This window comes from Xenopus laevis, chromosome 9_10L (assembly GCF_017654675.1).
Source record: "Xenopus laevis strain J_2021 chromosome 9_10L, Xenopus_laevis_v10.1, whole genome shotgun sequence".
NCBI lineage: Eukaryota > Metazoa > Chordata > Amphibia > Anura > Pipidae > Xenopus > Xenopus laevis.
Window position 1 is genome coordinate 60,959,201 of NC_054387.1, and position 17,259 is coordinate 60,976,459.

Here is a 17,259-nt window from a genome sequence, read left to right on the forward strand (position 1 = left end):
CAAAGTTGCTTTTAAAGGGAAAGGATACCATTGTATGATTTGATTATACTTTATTACTGTATATATACACACTATGACTTGTACCAGTCCATTGAGGTTTATTTACCTGAGAAGGTGGCTTATTTACTGCTATGAATGGGCATGCACAACACCTAGGGGGGAAATCAGTGAGTGCTGAGGCTGTGGGAGAAGACAGAGTTGTTTTCCCATTCGGAATCACTAAGGGCCCCAACAGAAGTTCCAAGGGACTCATCCAAAGATTCTTTGCTGGAACTGAGCCTTGATTCCAACTCAGAGCTGCGCTCCTGCACCTACAAATTAGACAGAATACAAGGGATTTTACTGCTGTGGGAGCACATTCTTGAATCCACAGTATGTATTTAATTATCCTGTACCAAAAGCAGCTGCTCTCAAGCCTATTGTGTATGGGATCTTGCTGGGCTCCTGAAACATAAATGTGTCGTACAGTTTATAGGCCATCCTAGAGCATAGGGTTGCTATGTTTGCAACCTCTCCCCTTGCATATAGTTGTATAGAAACCAGTGCTGTCTGCTCTCCAGCATGCATTTGTGCTGAATACAAATCAGCCATGTAACATGCAGATATCACCTAGACCAGTGCTGTCCAACTGGTGACCCCCACATGAAAGTCTGCCTGCTGTCCCTGCTTACTTTGTGTAAGCTTTAAATGGTGTCAGTACTGGGATTAACTGACCCCTGCATTGCTTACGCCTCAAATTCACACAGTAAAATCCTGCATTGTTCACATCTGTAACACCTATATTGTTCACAGTCCTAAATCCCTATACTGTTCATATCTGAGACCCAGACTGAAACTGCCCACATTGTCCACACCTCATACAAACTGCTGGAGGGGGCCCAGCATTACGTCACTGTATTTAACACAATATGGAGTCCTGATGGGTTTTCCTGTCTCCTGCTGTATCTGCCAGCCATATGCTCCTTGTGTGTGCCATACTCTGCCTGTCCTAAGCTCCCTGTGTGTGTCATACTCTGCCTGCCCTATGCTCCCTGTGTGTGTCATACTCTGCCTGCCCTATGCTCCATGTGTGTGTCATACTCTGCCTGTAATTAAAGTATTTTACTCTGCCTGCCCTATGCTCCCTGTGTGTTTTTCAGCTTTAAAAATCCCATAGAGATGAATGGAGAGAGGCAGTATTTCACGCTAGCAGACTGTGGCAATCTCTAACTTCACGCTTTGATAAATATACCCCCTGGTAGGGGACCCCATCATGTGCTGAGGGGGAGGGGGTGCTGTGCTATCCACAGGGGAGGATGAGGCATATCAATTTAAGGGTATGTCTTAATATGACTTAGCAAACTTATTACACATCTGAGTGATGGGTGATATCCCTGCAGTGAGCACCAACCATTAGGTTTTTTGGTGTGCTACCACCATTAATGTGGACATGATCTCAAAAGTTCTTGTAGTAACATGGGTGTGGTTTAAAAACAAGGAGTGGTCAACACAGGCTTCCATTATCGGCCCTCCACCATGCAGGCCAGAAAAATTCCAGCCCTCGGTACCACAGAAGTTGGACAGCACTGACCTAGACAAAATGATTGAGCTGACTATCTGAATGTGGCCCTGCACTGCTTACAATATAAACCACAAGCTACAGGGGCTTCCAGAGGGAAAAACACCCAAATGAGCTTTTCACTGCAGCCAATGAGAATCAGCATGAGTAAAATACTTTAATTACATAATCATGCAAAAATTCTTGTTTTCACTCTGTTATGAAATTGACGTGTTTTACCTGTGACATTTCCCGCTGGTTGCAATCAAAAGATATGCTTCCAGTGTGTCATTGCTCTAAAGAAGTAGAATCCCAAAAGTGTGCAAGGCATTATTAGAAACAGTCATGGTTTCAAATTACAAAATATTGCAACATTGTTTCAATAGTACCTGTAGTCAGAACCAGCAGTGCAGAGAAGTGTAAAGCCCAGACAGATAATGCTTTATTATTTTGGCATGTCAACGTGAATATCATCAAATCCAGTGAAAATATGTGATTAATGTTAATTGGAAAGATGCTTATTGCACTGCCTTCTCTTGCCTTTATCCTCTCACTGTTCTATGAGGCAAATTTACTTACCTCCGAAGTTGCGCCAGCATTGGCTTTGCCGCACTTCGCCAGGGCGCCTCTAAATCACTAAAATCTGAAGTTGCGCTCGAGGAGGCAAAAGGAAGCGAAGTTGCACTAGCATTAATTCGTCAAGCAAAGCGAAGTTACGCTAGCGATGCCTAATTTGCATACAGCACCAAGTTAAAGAACAATGGATGTATATGTAGCAGCAAATACATTACACTACATAAGCCTGGGAAAGCTTCATAGAATAAAATAGAGTTGTTATTTTGCCCTATACATGTGCCCACTGTATAGTTTAGGTGCCGTATGCTAGGAAATGTAGGCGAGATCTTTTTCAGCCTATCAGCCTTAAAAAAGTAAAAGATGCCAGCGTTTTTTTGTGACTTAGAAAAAATTTCAACTTTTTTTGAAGCAAGCCCTACCTACTCTATTGCACTTCGCCTGGTCTGAGGTGGTGAAGGCAAGTCTGGCGCTAGAGGTAACATTCAGTAAAATGCGCAAGTAAGTGAATTAGCGTAGTTACGTCCCTTCACCCTAGCGCAACTTCGCCTGGCGTAAGGGTGCGAAGTAGCGCTAGAGTAGGTCCACTTCTCTAGCAAATTTACACCAGTACCCGTTAGTAAATTGGCGAAGTAACGAAATGACGTCACGCTGGTAAATTTGCGCTAGCGTTAGCTGCTTCGTGTTTTAGTGAATTTGCCCCTATGTCTTTCTGCTCACAAAAATAAACGTTCCCCCATATCTCACCCAGCTGCAGTGCCCTCACCTTCCTCGATCTGTTCTTTCTCCTCTTCAATATCCATTGTAATTCTGTTTTTCTTTACCCCATAAAGCATTGACCCCTTTGTCACCCACCTGCACTGCCTGCTCCTGTCTTAATCCTCTCCCCTGATATCAGACGGGAATATATTTGGTTGATGGGGAATGCTGGGATCACTGTGGAACTTACAGTGTCAATCTGCCGAAGGAGGCATGGGCGGACCTCTAGCTCCAACTGCCAATCAGAATTCAGTATCCCCTGTTGAAACTGCTTAAGGTTTAGCTGCCTGTTTAGCTTCTCCAACCTCCTCTGGTTTTCTGGACTGGTACTTGTCTGAGTCTCGTTGGTCCCTTGTCCTTCCTTTCGCATTAACTGTTGGACCTCATCAATTTCCTGCCTCAGGTTCCGTACTTTCTGCCTTACATCTTTTACCTGGCACTCCAAAGTATCTGCTCTTCCTGATCGCCACATCAGGAACATCATTTGTTCTCGCATGGCCTTCATTTGTTTTTCTGCATCTGGATCCCCTTTGAGGGATGGATCAGAGGCTTCCCACAGTTCTTGCCTCAAGGTTGTTGCAGTCTGGAATATCCTTCGGGCTCGTTGGGAAGCCTGGGGTGTTTTACCCTGAGCTTCATGGAGAAGGATCCATTGATGTGCTACGTTGGCTGTTACTAGGCTCTCCTCAAAAATATTGGGGATTTGATGAAGTATTGATGAATGAGATGCCCCACGGATGTGCTGGGCCTGCCCTGTTCTTCCTGCATTCAGAAGAAGAGCCCAGCTCCTTCGGTGGTGAAACAGCTGCCTGGCCGTAGTGGTTATGTTGGCTGGAGATATAGCAACCTCTTGATCAGGGACTGATGAACTATCACCCTCATCATTCACATATAAATTATCACACAGTGGGAATACAACATGATCATCAAAGGCATCCTTCATTGCCCTCAGATAGTTCACATAGGACAGGAGCCACTTCAGGTAGCCCCAAAGTTGTTGCCACTGTTCCCCGGAGAGGGCATTAGCCTGCACAACCTCCTCCACATGCTTCCAGCTGTCTAGTTCTGTGCCATGGCTTTCCAAAAGCAGAGTTAAGGCCCTTTGCAATGTCTGCAGGTCAAAGTTTACACGACATTTGTGAACCTGCTCCTCAAATGCCCTCAGCTCCTCCCGTAGGGATGCATATAACCTTTCCATTCTTCCCCCAGCCCCAAACACTCCCACTTGAGTCTCTTAGCAATAGATACCTGACTCTGCAGTATCATTTGTTCTTCTCCTTGTGCATAATTCCATACTTTCCAGTGGTTATCCCTCACCATGCAGGTTGACTTTTATCTCTGACATTGGCATGGTCAATCCTCTGTGTTCCTCATTCTTTAATGCAGATCCTGCACTTTAACATCCACTTTAACAATGTATCTGTAGATAGGTGTGTCTGTTGTGCTTACCTGGTTACTCTCAATACAGGTCAGGAATTGTTGCTTGTCACATGGTTATAGCAAGCCCAAACTTGTTTCCTCAGATCTGATTTTCGTCACTAACTTACAGTCTGGCACTGGCTGCCCTGATTGCAAGCTCTCTGGACCATTTATTTTTAAAATTCCTTTATCAGGCATGTAATGGAACAATAGTATTAAGAGCTTGCACGTGAATATCAATTCAGTTCTCCAGTAAAAGGTATCACTTTAATTCTCATTTTGTATTTGGTGGCTATAGTGAGGCTTAATGTTGGGCCAAGCGGTTTTGTCACCCAACACAAGGGTACTAATCTTGGGACCACCAACCCTTTGGTAATACCATGCCATTACTCGATAGTGGAGACTGTTTGGTGGAGGGTTGTAGCACTAAAATATTCTTGCCTGGCAAGCTATGCCATCATAGAGCAGATGTGATGTCATCCAAGGCAAGGGGGAGTTGGCAAGTGTCGCAGAGAAGCCTACTTTGAAATACACAGACTGCACATATACATCCTTGCTGCAGGATCTTGACACACTGGCAATCTGGGCAGCTAAGTGGCAAATGAGATTCAATGTTGATAAATGTAAAGTCATGCGCCTGGGATGTAAAAATATCCAAGCCACTTATACCCTTAATGGGACTGTACTAGGTAAATCCATAATGGAAACGACCTTGGAGTCCTTGCAGATATTAAACTTGGCTGTAGCAAGCAATGACAGTCAGCAACATCAAGGGCAAACAAGGTCTTGAGCTGTATAAAAAGAGGCTAGATTCAGGAGAGGAAGGGGATATTTTTCCACTATATAGAATGCTAGTAAAGCCCCATCTAGAATATGCTGTGCAGTTTTGGTCTCCAGGGAAGGGCAACTAAGCTGGTAAAAGGTATGGAAAATTTTAGCTATGAGGAAAGACTGTGAAGTTGGGGTTGTTCACTAGGGATGTAGCGAACGTCGGAAAAAAAGTTCGCGAACATATTCGCGAACTTGCGCAAAAATGCGAGCGGTTCGCGAACGGTTCGCGAACCCCATAGACTTCAATGGGAAGGCGAACTTTAACATCTAAAAAAGACATTTCTGGCCAGAAAAATGATTTTAAAGTTGTTTAAAGGGTGCAACGACCTGGACAGTGGCATACCAGAGGGGGATCAAGGGCAAAAATGTATCTGAAAAATCTGCCTGTGTGTGCTTGGAAGAGATAGTGTAGGGGGAGAGCTGTTAGTGATTTCAGGGACAGATGATAGTAAGTTTGCTGGCTAGTAATCTGCTTGATACTGCTCTGTATTGGAGGGACAGAAGTCTGCAGGGATTTGAGGGACATTTTAGCTTAGGTAGCTTTGCTGGCTAGTAATCTACTGTTCTCTTTAAACAACTGCCATACGTTGACCTTGTAGGCATTGTTTGCCCAGTTTTTTTGGACGCAGCCACTGAAGCACAGTTGCCAGAAAAAATATGCCATATAAATGCTGAAAATAGTAATTTTTCGCCATACGTTGACCTTGTAGACATTGTTTGCCCAGTTTTTTTGGTTGCAGCCACTGAAGCACAGTTGCCAGAAAAAATATGCCATATAAATGCTGAAAATAGTCATTTTTTGCCATACGTTGACCTTGTAGGCATTGTTTGCCCAGTTTTTTTGGTCGCAGCCACTGAAGCACAGTTGCCAGAAAAAATATGCCATATAAATGCTGAAAATAGTAATTTTTCGCCATACGTTGACCTTGTAGACATTGTTTGCCCAGTTTTTTTGGTTGCAGCCACTGAAGCACAGAGGCCAGAAAAAATATGCCATATAAATGCTGAAAATAGTCATTTTTTTGGTCGCAGCCACTGAAGCACAGTTGCCAGAAAAATTATGCCATATAAATGCTGAAAATATAAATTTTTTTGGTTGCAGCCACTGAAGCACAGAGGCCAGAAAAATTATGCCATATAAATGCTGAAAATATAAATTTTTTTGGTTGCAGCCACTGAAGCACAGAGGCCAGAAAAATTATGCCATATAAATGCAGAAAATATGCATTTTTTTGGTCGCAGCCACTGAAGCACAGTTGCCAGAAAAATTATGCCATATAAATGCTGAAAATATAAATTTTTTTGGTTGCAGCCACTGAAGCACAGAGGCCAGAAAAATTATGCCATATAAATGCTGAAAATATAAATTTTTTTGGTTGCAGCCACTGAAGCACAGAGGCCAGAAAAATTATGCCATATAAATGCTGAAAATATAAATTTTTTTGGTTGCAGCCACTGAAGCACAGAGGCCAGAAAAATTATGCCATATAAATGCTGAAAATATGCATTTTTTTGGTTGCAGCCACTGAAGCACAGAGGCCAGAAAAATTATGCCATATAAATGCAGAAAATATGCATTTTTTTGGTTGCAGCCACTGAAGCACAGAGGCCAGAAAAATTATGCCATATAAATGCAGAAAATATGCATTTTTTTGGACGCAGCCACTGAAGCACAGTTGCCAGAAAAAATATGCCATATAAATGCTGAAAATAGTCATTTTTTGCCATACGTTGACCTTGTAGACATTGTTTGCCCAGTTTTTTTGGTTGCAGCCACTGAAGCACAGAGGCCAGAAAAAATTAAACCAGTAGGGTTTGCACCCTAGTTTGTAACGGTGGCGGAGGGAGGAGGACGCTAAAGGACAGCTGTGTGTGGAGTCATGAGGCTTGAAGAGAAGGACAGCTGCATAGAAGTCAGAACAAGTCTTCCGGCGTGCAGTAACCCTCCGAGATCCACCCCTCATTCATTTTAATAAAGGTCAGGTAATCGACACTTTTGTGACCTAGGCGAGTTCTCTTCTCAGTTACAATCCCTCCTGCTGCACTGAAGGTCCTTTCTGAGAGTACACTTGAGGCTGGGCAAGACAAGAGGTTCATGGCAAATTGTGACAGCTCTGGCCACAGATCAAGCCTGTGCACCCAGTAGTCCAGGGGTTCATCGCTCCTCAGAGTGTCGATATCTGCAGTTAATGCCAGGTAGTCCGCTACCTGCCGGTCGAGGCGTTCTTTGAGGGTGGATCCAGAAGGGTTGTGGCGCTGCCTTGGACAGAAAAACATTTGCATGTCTGACGTTACAGACTGGCCAAAGGGCTTTGTCCTTGCAGGTGTGCTCGTGGCAGGATTACTGGCACCTCTGCCCCTGGAATGTTGATGAGTTCCTGAAGTGACATCACCCTTAAAAGCATTGTACAACATGTTTTGCAGGCTGGTTTGTAAATGCCGCATCTTTTCGGACTTGTGGTATGTTGGTAACATTTCTGACACTTTATGCTTGTACCGAGGGTCTAGTAGCGTTGCGACCCAGTACAGGTCCTTCTCCTTAAGCCTCTTGATACGGGGGTCCTTCAACAGGCATGACAGCATGAAAGACCCCATTCTCACAAGGTTGGATGCAGAGCTATCCATCTCCGCTTCCTCATTATCAAGGACTGCATCATCCACGGTCTCCTCCCCCCAGCCACGTACAAGACCAGGGGTCCCCAAAAGGTCACCACTAGCCCCCTGGGAAGCCTGCTCCTGTTGGTCCTCCTCCTCCTCCTCCACAAAGCCACCTTCCTCCTCTGACTCCACTTCTGGCACCTCTCCCTGCGTTGCAGCAGGTGCCTGGGTTCGTTCTGGTGATTCCGACCAGAAATCGTGCGCTTCCAGCTCCTCGTCACGCTGGTCTACAGCCTCATCTGTCACTCGTCGCACGGCACGCTCCAGGAAGAAAGCGAAGGGTATTAGGTCGCTGATGGTGCCTTCGGTGCGACTGACCATATTTGTCACCTCTTCAAAAGGTCGCATGAGCCTGCAGGCATCGCGCATAAGCACCCAGTAACGGGGGAAAAAAATCCCCAGCTCTGCAGATCCAGTCCTACCACCCAGTTCAAAAAGGTACTCGTTGACGGCCCTTTGTTGTTGCAGCAGACGTTCCAACATAAGGAGCGTTGAATTCCAGCGAGTCTGGCTGTCAGAAATCAAACGCCTGACTGGCATGTTGTAGCGCTGCTGAATGTCAGCAAGGCGTGCCATGGCTGTGTAGGAACGTCTGAAATGGGCCGACACCTTTCTGGACTGGGTGAGAACGTCCTGGAATCCTGGGTACTTGGAGACAAAACGTTGGACTATTAAATTTAACACATGTGCCATGCAGGGCACATGTGTTAAATTGCCCAGTCTCAACGCTGCCAACAGATTGCTTCCATTGTCACACACCACTTTTCCGATCTGCAGTTGGTGTGGGGTCAGCCACCGATCGGCCTGTGACTGCAGAGATGACAGGAGTACAGATCCGGTATGGTTTTTGCTTTCCAGGCACGTCATCCCCAAGACAGCGTGACAACGGCGTACCTGGCACGTCGAATAGCCTAGGGGGAGCTGGGGGTGCACAGGTGTGGAGGAGGAGAAGGAGGACCCAGCAGCAGAGTAAGAAGAAGAAGAGGAAGAAGACGAGGTAGAGAGCGATGGAGGAGTAGAGGTGGTGGCAGAACCGCGTGCAATCCGTGGCGGTGACACCAACTCCACTGTTGTTGTTGAGCTACCCATTCCCTGCTTCCCAGCCATTACCAAGTTCACCCAGTGGGCAGTGTAGGTGACATACCTGCCCTGACCATGCTTGGAGGACCATGCGTCAGTAGTCATATGGACCTTTGGCCCAACACTAAGTGACAGAGATGCGGTAACTTGGCTCTGCACATGTTGGTACAGGTGTGGTATTCCCTTTTTAGAAAAAAAATTGCGGCTGGGTACCTTCCACTGCGGTGTCCCAATTGCTACAAATTTGCGGAAGGCCTCAGAGTCCACCAGCTGGTATGGTAAAAGCTGGCGGGCTAAGAGTGCAGACAAGCCAGCTGTCAGACGCCGGGCAAGGGGGTGACAGTCAGACATTGGCTTCTTACGCTCAAACATGGCCTTCACAGAAACTTGGCTGGTGGCAGATGACTGGGAATGGGAACAGGTGGTCAAGGTGGAAGGCGGAGTGGAGGGTGGTTCAGACGGGTCAAGGAGAGCAGAGGTAGAGCAGTAAGATGCTGGACCAGAAGGAGTGTGGATTTTAGTTTGCCTGTTGCCTTTGAGGTGTTGCTCCCAAAGTGCTTTGTGCTTGCCGCTCATGTGCCTTCGCATAGAAGTTGTACCTATGTGGCTGTTGGGCTTACCAAGGCTCAGTTTCTGACTGCACTCATTGCAAATTACAATGCTTTTGTCAGAGGCACACACATTAAAAAAATCCCACACTGCTGACTTTTTGGAAGTGTGCGATCTGGCGGTAACAGTAGAAGTTGGCGGCATTGGCGGCAATGGCGGGTGCGTTGGCCGGCTGAACACAGGTGCCGATACATGTTGTTGCCCTACTGATCCCTGCGGGCTGTCCTCCCTGCTTCTTCTAAGTCTTATTCTCCTACTGCCTCTCTGACTCTCCGTCTCTCCATCTGAACTACCCTCCTCTTGCTCTCTTCTACTAGGCACCCACAAAACATCAATCTCCTCATCATCATTCTCCTCAGATGCATCAATTTCTTCTGACACATCACAGAAGGAAGCAGCAGCGGGGACCTCCTCCTCATCACTCATTATGTCCATCTCTGTCGTGTTCTCTGCCAGAATTAAATCTGGTGTAACGTCCTCATCTCCTTCATCTTCTTCTGGCAATAATGGTTGCGCATTACTCAGTTCAAGAAACTCATGGGAAAATAACTCCTCTGACTCCAGTGAAGAAGGGGCACCGGTGGTGGAGGAAGTGTTACGTGGGGTGGCCATAGCAGTGGAGGATGAGGAGGATGTTGTGGTAAAGTTAGAAACGGTAGAGGATGGGGTGTGCTGTGTAAGCCAGTCAACTACCTCTTCAGCATTTTGGGAGTTCAGGGTCATTGGCTTTTTAAAACTGGGCAATTTGCTAGGGCCACAGGATTGCATAGCAGCACGGCCCCTAGCACGGCCTCTGCGTGGCGGCCTGCCTTTGCCTGGCATTATTTTTAAAAAAACAACAACAACAAAAACTCAGTTGGTTTTTCTGGAAACGATAATACACACAGCTAGATGGCAGTTTGAAGAAAACAGTGTGCAAATAATGCCTACAAGATCAACGTATACACTACTACAGCGGTGGATACGGATTACGTAAAATATATGAATGCTGCTTGAAAAAAAGTAACTCAAGTGGTTTTTCTAGAGACGATAATATTATCAATATTTAGACAAAATGTGAACAAGCTCACACAGCTAGATGGCGGTTTGAAGAAAACACTGTGCAAATACTGCCCACAAGATCAACGTATACACTACTACAGCGGTGGATACGGATCTCGTAAAATTTATTATGGCTGCTTGAAAAAAGTCACTCCGGTGTTTTTTCTGGAGACGGTAATATTATGGATATTTAGACAGAATGTGAACAAGGTCACACAGCTAGATGGCAGTTGGTTGAATAACACACTGGGCAAAAAATGCCTACAGGGCAAATAATGCCTAAAAGGTCAACTTATACACTACTACAGCGATGGATACGGATTACGTAAAATATATTATGGCTGCTTGAAAAAAGTCACTCCGGTGTTTTTTCTGGAGACGGTAATATTATGGATATTTAGACAGAATGTGAACAAGGTCACACAGCTAGATGGCAGTTGGTTGAATAACACACTGGGCAAAAAATGCCTACAGGGCAAATAATGCCTAAAAGGTCAACTTATACACTACTACAGCGATGGATACGGATTACGTAAAATATATTATGGCTGCTTGAAAAAAGTCACTCCGGTGTTTTTTCTGGAGACGGTAATATTATGGATATTTAGACAGAATGTGAACAAGGTCACACAGCTAGATGGCAGTTGGTTGAATAACACACTGGGCAAAAAATGCCTACAGGGCAAATAATGCCTAAAAGGTCAACTTATACACTACTACAGCGATGGATACGGATTACGTAAAATATATTATGGCTGCTTGAAAAAAGTCACTCCGGTGTTTTTTCTGGAGACGGTAATAGTATGGATATTTAGACAGAATGTGAACAAGGTCACACAGCTAGATGGCAGTTGGTTGAATAACACACTGGGCAAAAAATGCCTACAGGGCAAATAATGCCTAAAAGGTCAACTTATACACTACTACAGCGATGGATACGGATTACGTAAAATATATTATGGCTGCTTGAAAAAAGTCACTCCGGTGTTTTTTCTGGAGACGGTAATATTATGGATATTTAGACAGAATGTGAACAAGGTCACACAGCTAGATGGCAGTTGGTTGAATAACACACTGGGCAAAAAATGCCTACAGGGCAAATAATGCCTAAAAGGTCAACTTATACACTACTACAGCGGTAGTAAAATAAAAAAAAGTAAAATAAAAAAAAATGAATATTAAAAAAAAAATTAAAGTTGGTGCTGCTGAACTACTAGGAGCAGCAGATTAGCACACCAGTCCCACTCCCCAACACTGCTAGACTAATAGCACTGGGCTCTTATAGTAGTAGTAGTAGTAGTAGTAAAACAACAAAAAAATAAATAAAAGCAGTCCTTACAAGGACTACTGTTATTGCAGCAGTCAGCAGATGAGATCAGAAGCAGGACAGCTGCCCACTGCAGCTACATACAGAGCACTGCAGTAGTAGGTAGATTACTAGCCAGCAAAGCTACCTAAGCTTAAATGTCCCTCAAACCCCTGCAGACTTCTGTCCCTCCAATAACAGAGCAGTATCAAAACGATTACTAGCCAGCAAACTTTCAACTGTCCCTGAAATCACTAACAGGCAGCAGCTCTCTCCCTACACTATCTCTTCAGCACACACAGGCAGAGTGAAAAAACGCTGCAGGGCTTCGGTTTTTATAGGGAAGGGGAGTGGTCCAGGGGAGAGCTTCCTGATTGGCTGCCATGTACCTGCTGGTCTGGGGTGAGAGGGCAAAAAAAAGCGCCAACAATGGCGAACCCAAAATGGCGAACGTCGCGCGACGTTCGCGAACTTCCGGCGAGCGCGAACACCCGATGTTCGCGCGAACAAGTTCGCCGGCGAACAGTTCGCGCCATCTCTATTGTTCACGTTGGAGAAGAAGCGCTTAAGGGGTGTTATGATAACTATGTATAAATATATAAGGGAATCATATAATAATCTCTCTCTAATGCTTTATTTACCATTAGGTATTTCCACAAGGTCGTCCATTCTGATTAGAAGAAAGGAGGTTCCACTTTAATATCCAGAAGGGGTTTTTTACAGTGAGAGCTGTGAAGATGTGGAATTCTCTCCCTGAATCAGTTGTACAGGCTGATACATTAGATAGCTTTAAGAAGGGGTTGGATGGCTTTTTAGCAAGTGAGGGAAAACAGGGTTATGGGAGATAACTCATAGTACAAGTTGATTCTGGGACTGGTCCGATTACAATCTTGGAGTCAGGAAGGAATTTTTTCCCTTCTGAGGCAAATCGGAGAGGCTTCAAATGTTTCTTTTGCCTTCCTCTGGATCAACTAGCAGCTAGGCAGGTTATATATAGACTTGAATGGTTGAAATTTTTTTCAACAAAACTTACTATGTTACTTGCAATTACTGTGCACAATCCACCAGATAAATGAATATTTGAAGGACTCCAACTACTATGAGCTGCTTCACATGGATTTATTGTTACTTAGCCTGACTATTGATCACTGACCTGGAGCATGTGCAGTGGAAATATAGTGTGCATGCTCCTGTTAGACAGTCAGTCAGTGTCAGACTGGGACACCAGAGGCCCACCAAAACACCTTAGATCAGGGGCCCATTCTCAGTACTATTATTCTTCCTCTCCTCACTCATCCTCTATTCTCCTAGTCACTTTTCTTTACATACTATAATACTATAATCTATTATTCCATTTATTTGGCCTATTTGTTCTCATAGAAATAGGGAATGGCCATGAAATAGGCTAAATGTTTAGCAGCATGAGGGCCCACTGACACCTGGGCCCACCGGGAGTTTTCCTGTAATCAGTGCCAGGGTGTGGCCTTGGGAGCATGGTTTCAGTGGTTCAGGACAGAGAGGGGGCCAGTTCACAGAGCTTTAGCCATTAACCAGTTTGATTCATCTTTAATAAATGAAAAAACACATTTAAATCAATTGTTGTTGGTACTTATTAAATCAGAAACTCCGATGTCCTGGCACAGGACAGCTATGCCTGTTATGTCACAGTGTGCCATGTTATCTTTGAGCTGCACCATCCTAATGGGGGCATATATAAGGCTGTTTTAAAGTACTAACATGTAATAGCGTACAAAATAAGCCCATATCTGCCAACCAGCTCATTGGGATATTGAGCTGTCAACAACTGTATATAAACTGTATACATTTACATAGGAGGCTTTGATCGGGAAGCCCCTATTGAATTGGCACCTCAGCATTCTCTTTAGGGTGTGCGCCTTCCAAATTGTAGTTTGAACAACTGTATACAAAACTACCAAATCAGGTGAAAAACCTGCCACCCGTCAACCTGGACTTACACACAAACCAAGGGCGCACATACTACACATGTAGGTTATATCAGACAATGAGCTGAGAAGGGCCAGAACTAGGGGTAGGCAGGAGAGGCACATGCCTAGAATGCAATAGTGGCTGTGCACGATGCATGTACTTCTTTTATTGCTTACTCTAGCCTGGGCCCTTGTGACCAATAGTGCTGATTCATGCACTTGTTTGTTCATGCTCTTGTTCATCTGTGCACCATGAAAGAACAAGTGCACTGGCAGGGGGTGTAGATGAGGTGGCCAGCCAGGTTGCCTAGGGCGCCCAGCACTGAAGCTGAGTTTCCATTATTTGTTGTCAGTGAAACACAGAACATCACTCAATGGTGGCTCAAGATAAAATATAAAATGTATTGCTCTTCAATCAACCACAGTTCCACCAATAGTGACTCATCATCTTGCCACGACCAACAATGGCTTTCTTCAGCCGCTAATCCTCTTCAGTCAACCATAATTGCACCAGTGGAACGAGCTATTCTGCGCACACCTTAAACTGGCCCTTTTTTCATGTAAAACAATGCTTACTGCACAGGTGCACAACAGAATTAGATGTGAGATTATAAAAAAACAGGAGAATGGCAGAAAATGACAGGAGTGCAGGATAAGTCCAGGAGAACCGAGAGCAGATGTATAGGCACTCAGGTTTAATCAACAGCAGTTCCATCAAGAACATCAGAATTCATGAGCATGTTGTTTATATAAAAGTATTCCGTGAACACAAAAAGTATGTTAGTTCCAAAAAACTTTTTGTTGACAGAATTAATTATTTTTCTTTTAATATTAGTTTTACGCAGACCACATTCTTTTTGTGAACAGAAAAATACTTTCACACACTTCTTTTATTGGGGATAAGAATTATGTTGCTGATATTTTCTTTTTGTGGCCAGCAGTAATCTTGGTTCACAAAATAAATACAATGCATGATTTTAATTTTCACCACTAGATGTCACTGTATTGCTACCTCTGTGTCTATCATTGTTTATTTCATTGGTGCCCCCTTTCTATTTGTTATCAAGTAACCAGTTGGCTTATAATTGGGGCTCCCTTGGGGAGAGCATTATGGGTCACCATGATTTAGGGCAATCTGCAACCTTCAATTACAACTGCTCTCAGTACCCACCTTTGACAGTATTTTACATGTTTTATTACTTTATAGCATGAATAGGGTTGCCACCTTTTCTGAAAAAAAAAAAAAATACTGGCCTTCCTATATTTTTGTGTTTTTTCTCTATAACTAACATTGGCATCAAGCCAGGCCGGTAAAATACCAGCCAGATGGCAACCCTAAGCATGAAGCTGACTCCTACTTTTTGAAAAAGTAATGACAAATTGCTTGTATCTCTTGCTCAGTCTGTACAGCAAGTGCTTGCTCTTACTTGGGTATGTATGTATGTATGTATATTTTTATTTGTAAAGCGCTCCTTGAGGGCAAAGCACTGTACAGCAAAACAATAAATTAGTAGTAACAAACAAGGGGTCATTGGAATAAAAAGTGACAATAAGTGCATTATTAGAATACAATTCACATAAATATAAAATACAATTACAATGCAGATTAAGTGCTCAGTGTCAAGGAAACAAAAGGCTAAAGGAAACTACCCCCTAGGGCTTACAGTCTAAATGGGAGGGTAACATACAGACACAATTCAGAGGGGTATTAAGGTGCTGTGGGTTACAGTTTGTTACACTGTTATATAAGTGCCAGTTCAGGTGTTATCCAGGTGCTCCCAGAGTAGTCTTTGAGTTTTGTTTTAAAAACATTGAAGGAGGATTCTCTCCTGAGAGATTCAGGAATGGCATTCCAAATATAAGGAGTCGCAAGAGAGAAGGGTTTGAAACGGGAAACAGCAGTAGTAGTGGGGGGTACAACCAAGCGGTTGCTCTGAGAGGAGCGGAAGTTTCGGCAGGATAGAGAGACAAGAGATGAGATGTAGTTAGGTTCAGAGGAATGCAGGGCTTTGAAGGTTATGAGGAGGAGTTTATAAGTTATTCTTTGTTTTATCGGAAGCCATGATAAGGACTTCAGCAGCAGAGGGGCCTGTACCCTTTTGGATGAGAGGAGGATAATTCTGGCAGCAGTGTTTAATACAGACTGTAGAGGGGAGAGATGGGAGTTATGGAGGCCAGTTAGTAGAAGGTTACAGTAATCTAGTGTGGATAGGATGAGAGCATGCATGAGCATAAACAAAGGTTCACTGAAGTCAGCACTCAGGAACATCAGCCTGGCACTGGAGAGGCATCTGATTGCTATGTTATCAACAAACCCCTGTTAGCAAATAAACTACCGTAATTCCCCATTTCAAGAACTTACTGTTGGTTCATATGATTTCAGTGAAGTACAGGAAATGAACAATTTTGATTTAGTTTTATAAATGCGCAGGGTCATGTACAATATCTGTTCCAATGTTACTTCCCCATCAAAAAACCCAGGTTTTGAAATACCTCTGAAATGTTTTACTCTGTGTGAAAGTATGTTTCACAATGCTGCTTACAATCAGTATCAAATAGGATATGTGTCACTGTGACAGAATGCTGTGTTATACAGATAGCTAGAATCTCAGCCATAAAGCAAGACAGGACTGCTGCTTACAATGGGGATCACACAGGATCTGTGCCACTTGTGACAAAATGCTCTGTTAAAGAGGCAGGGCAGAATGTATCATGCAGATCTATTAGAAGGAGAGGTCTCCACTGTGATAACATCAGCCAAATCCATAAAAAAAAGTATGAAGGTTGTTGGCTGGTTTTAAATGATTCAGGGGAGGGTTGCTAATTGCACCTGAGGCCATAATAAGAACATCAAGGGCTGACTGATCCACTCATCCTGTGACCGATTGTGACGAATGGGGAGATTTGCCGCCCAAGCTAAAATTGCACGACTGCAGGTGACAATTCTACTGAAAATGCGTCTCCACTAAAATTACTAAAATTGCCAGCGGTACAACCAATTCATCATCAATGCATATGCCAAAGTCACCCGAAGTTTCCTCCTGAGGCAACTTCGGGTGACTTTGGCATATGCATTGATGATGACTGCGCGATATGTTGGTTTTACTGCCAACAATTTCAGTTATTTCCAATGGAGAAACATTTTCGGGACATTTGTCACCCATAGTCGTACATAAATGATCAAGGGCAGATCTCCCTGCTGGTCACTGCCCTAAAGCTTTTATTACAGAGGGAACTCATTAGATTTTTCCATAATATGTGTTACTTTAAGGAACACAGAACAGATTTGAGAGTATTATGCTGTCCATTCTTGCAAGTCCTCGGCCCACAGTTCCTTCCGGCTGGCTACTGAATATTGTACTTTAACCCATGGGAGCCCTGAAGAGACAATAGGAGTCGCTGCGTGTGATTTGGAAGAGCAGCCAGCAAGACTCAAACTGCCGACAACCACGTGGGGGAATGGAATTTAGGATGTGACTCAGTATATCAATAATGCATTT

The 17,259-nt window shown here is 44.0% G+C and overlaps 1 protein-coding gene across 1 annotated transcript; it reads right to left on the bottom strand.

Moving 5' to 3' along the window:
* Positions 1 to 30: 30 nt before the first annotated feature.
* On the bottom strand, positions 31 to 4,401 carry LOC108701274. Its single transcript, XM_018235677.2, has 2 exons — positions 3,060 to 4,401; positions 31 to 311 (listed from the first exon to the last, which is right to left on the bottom strand). The coding sequence occupies exons 1-2, from the start codon at positions 4,065 to 4,067 to the stop codon at positions 165 to 167; spliced, it is 1,155 nt and encodes a 384-aa protein (XP_018091166.1). The 5' UTR covers positions 4,068 to 4,401; the 3' UTR covers positions 31 to 164.
* Positions 4,402 to 17,259: the final 12,858 nt, after the last annotated feature.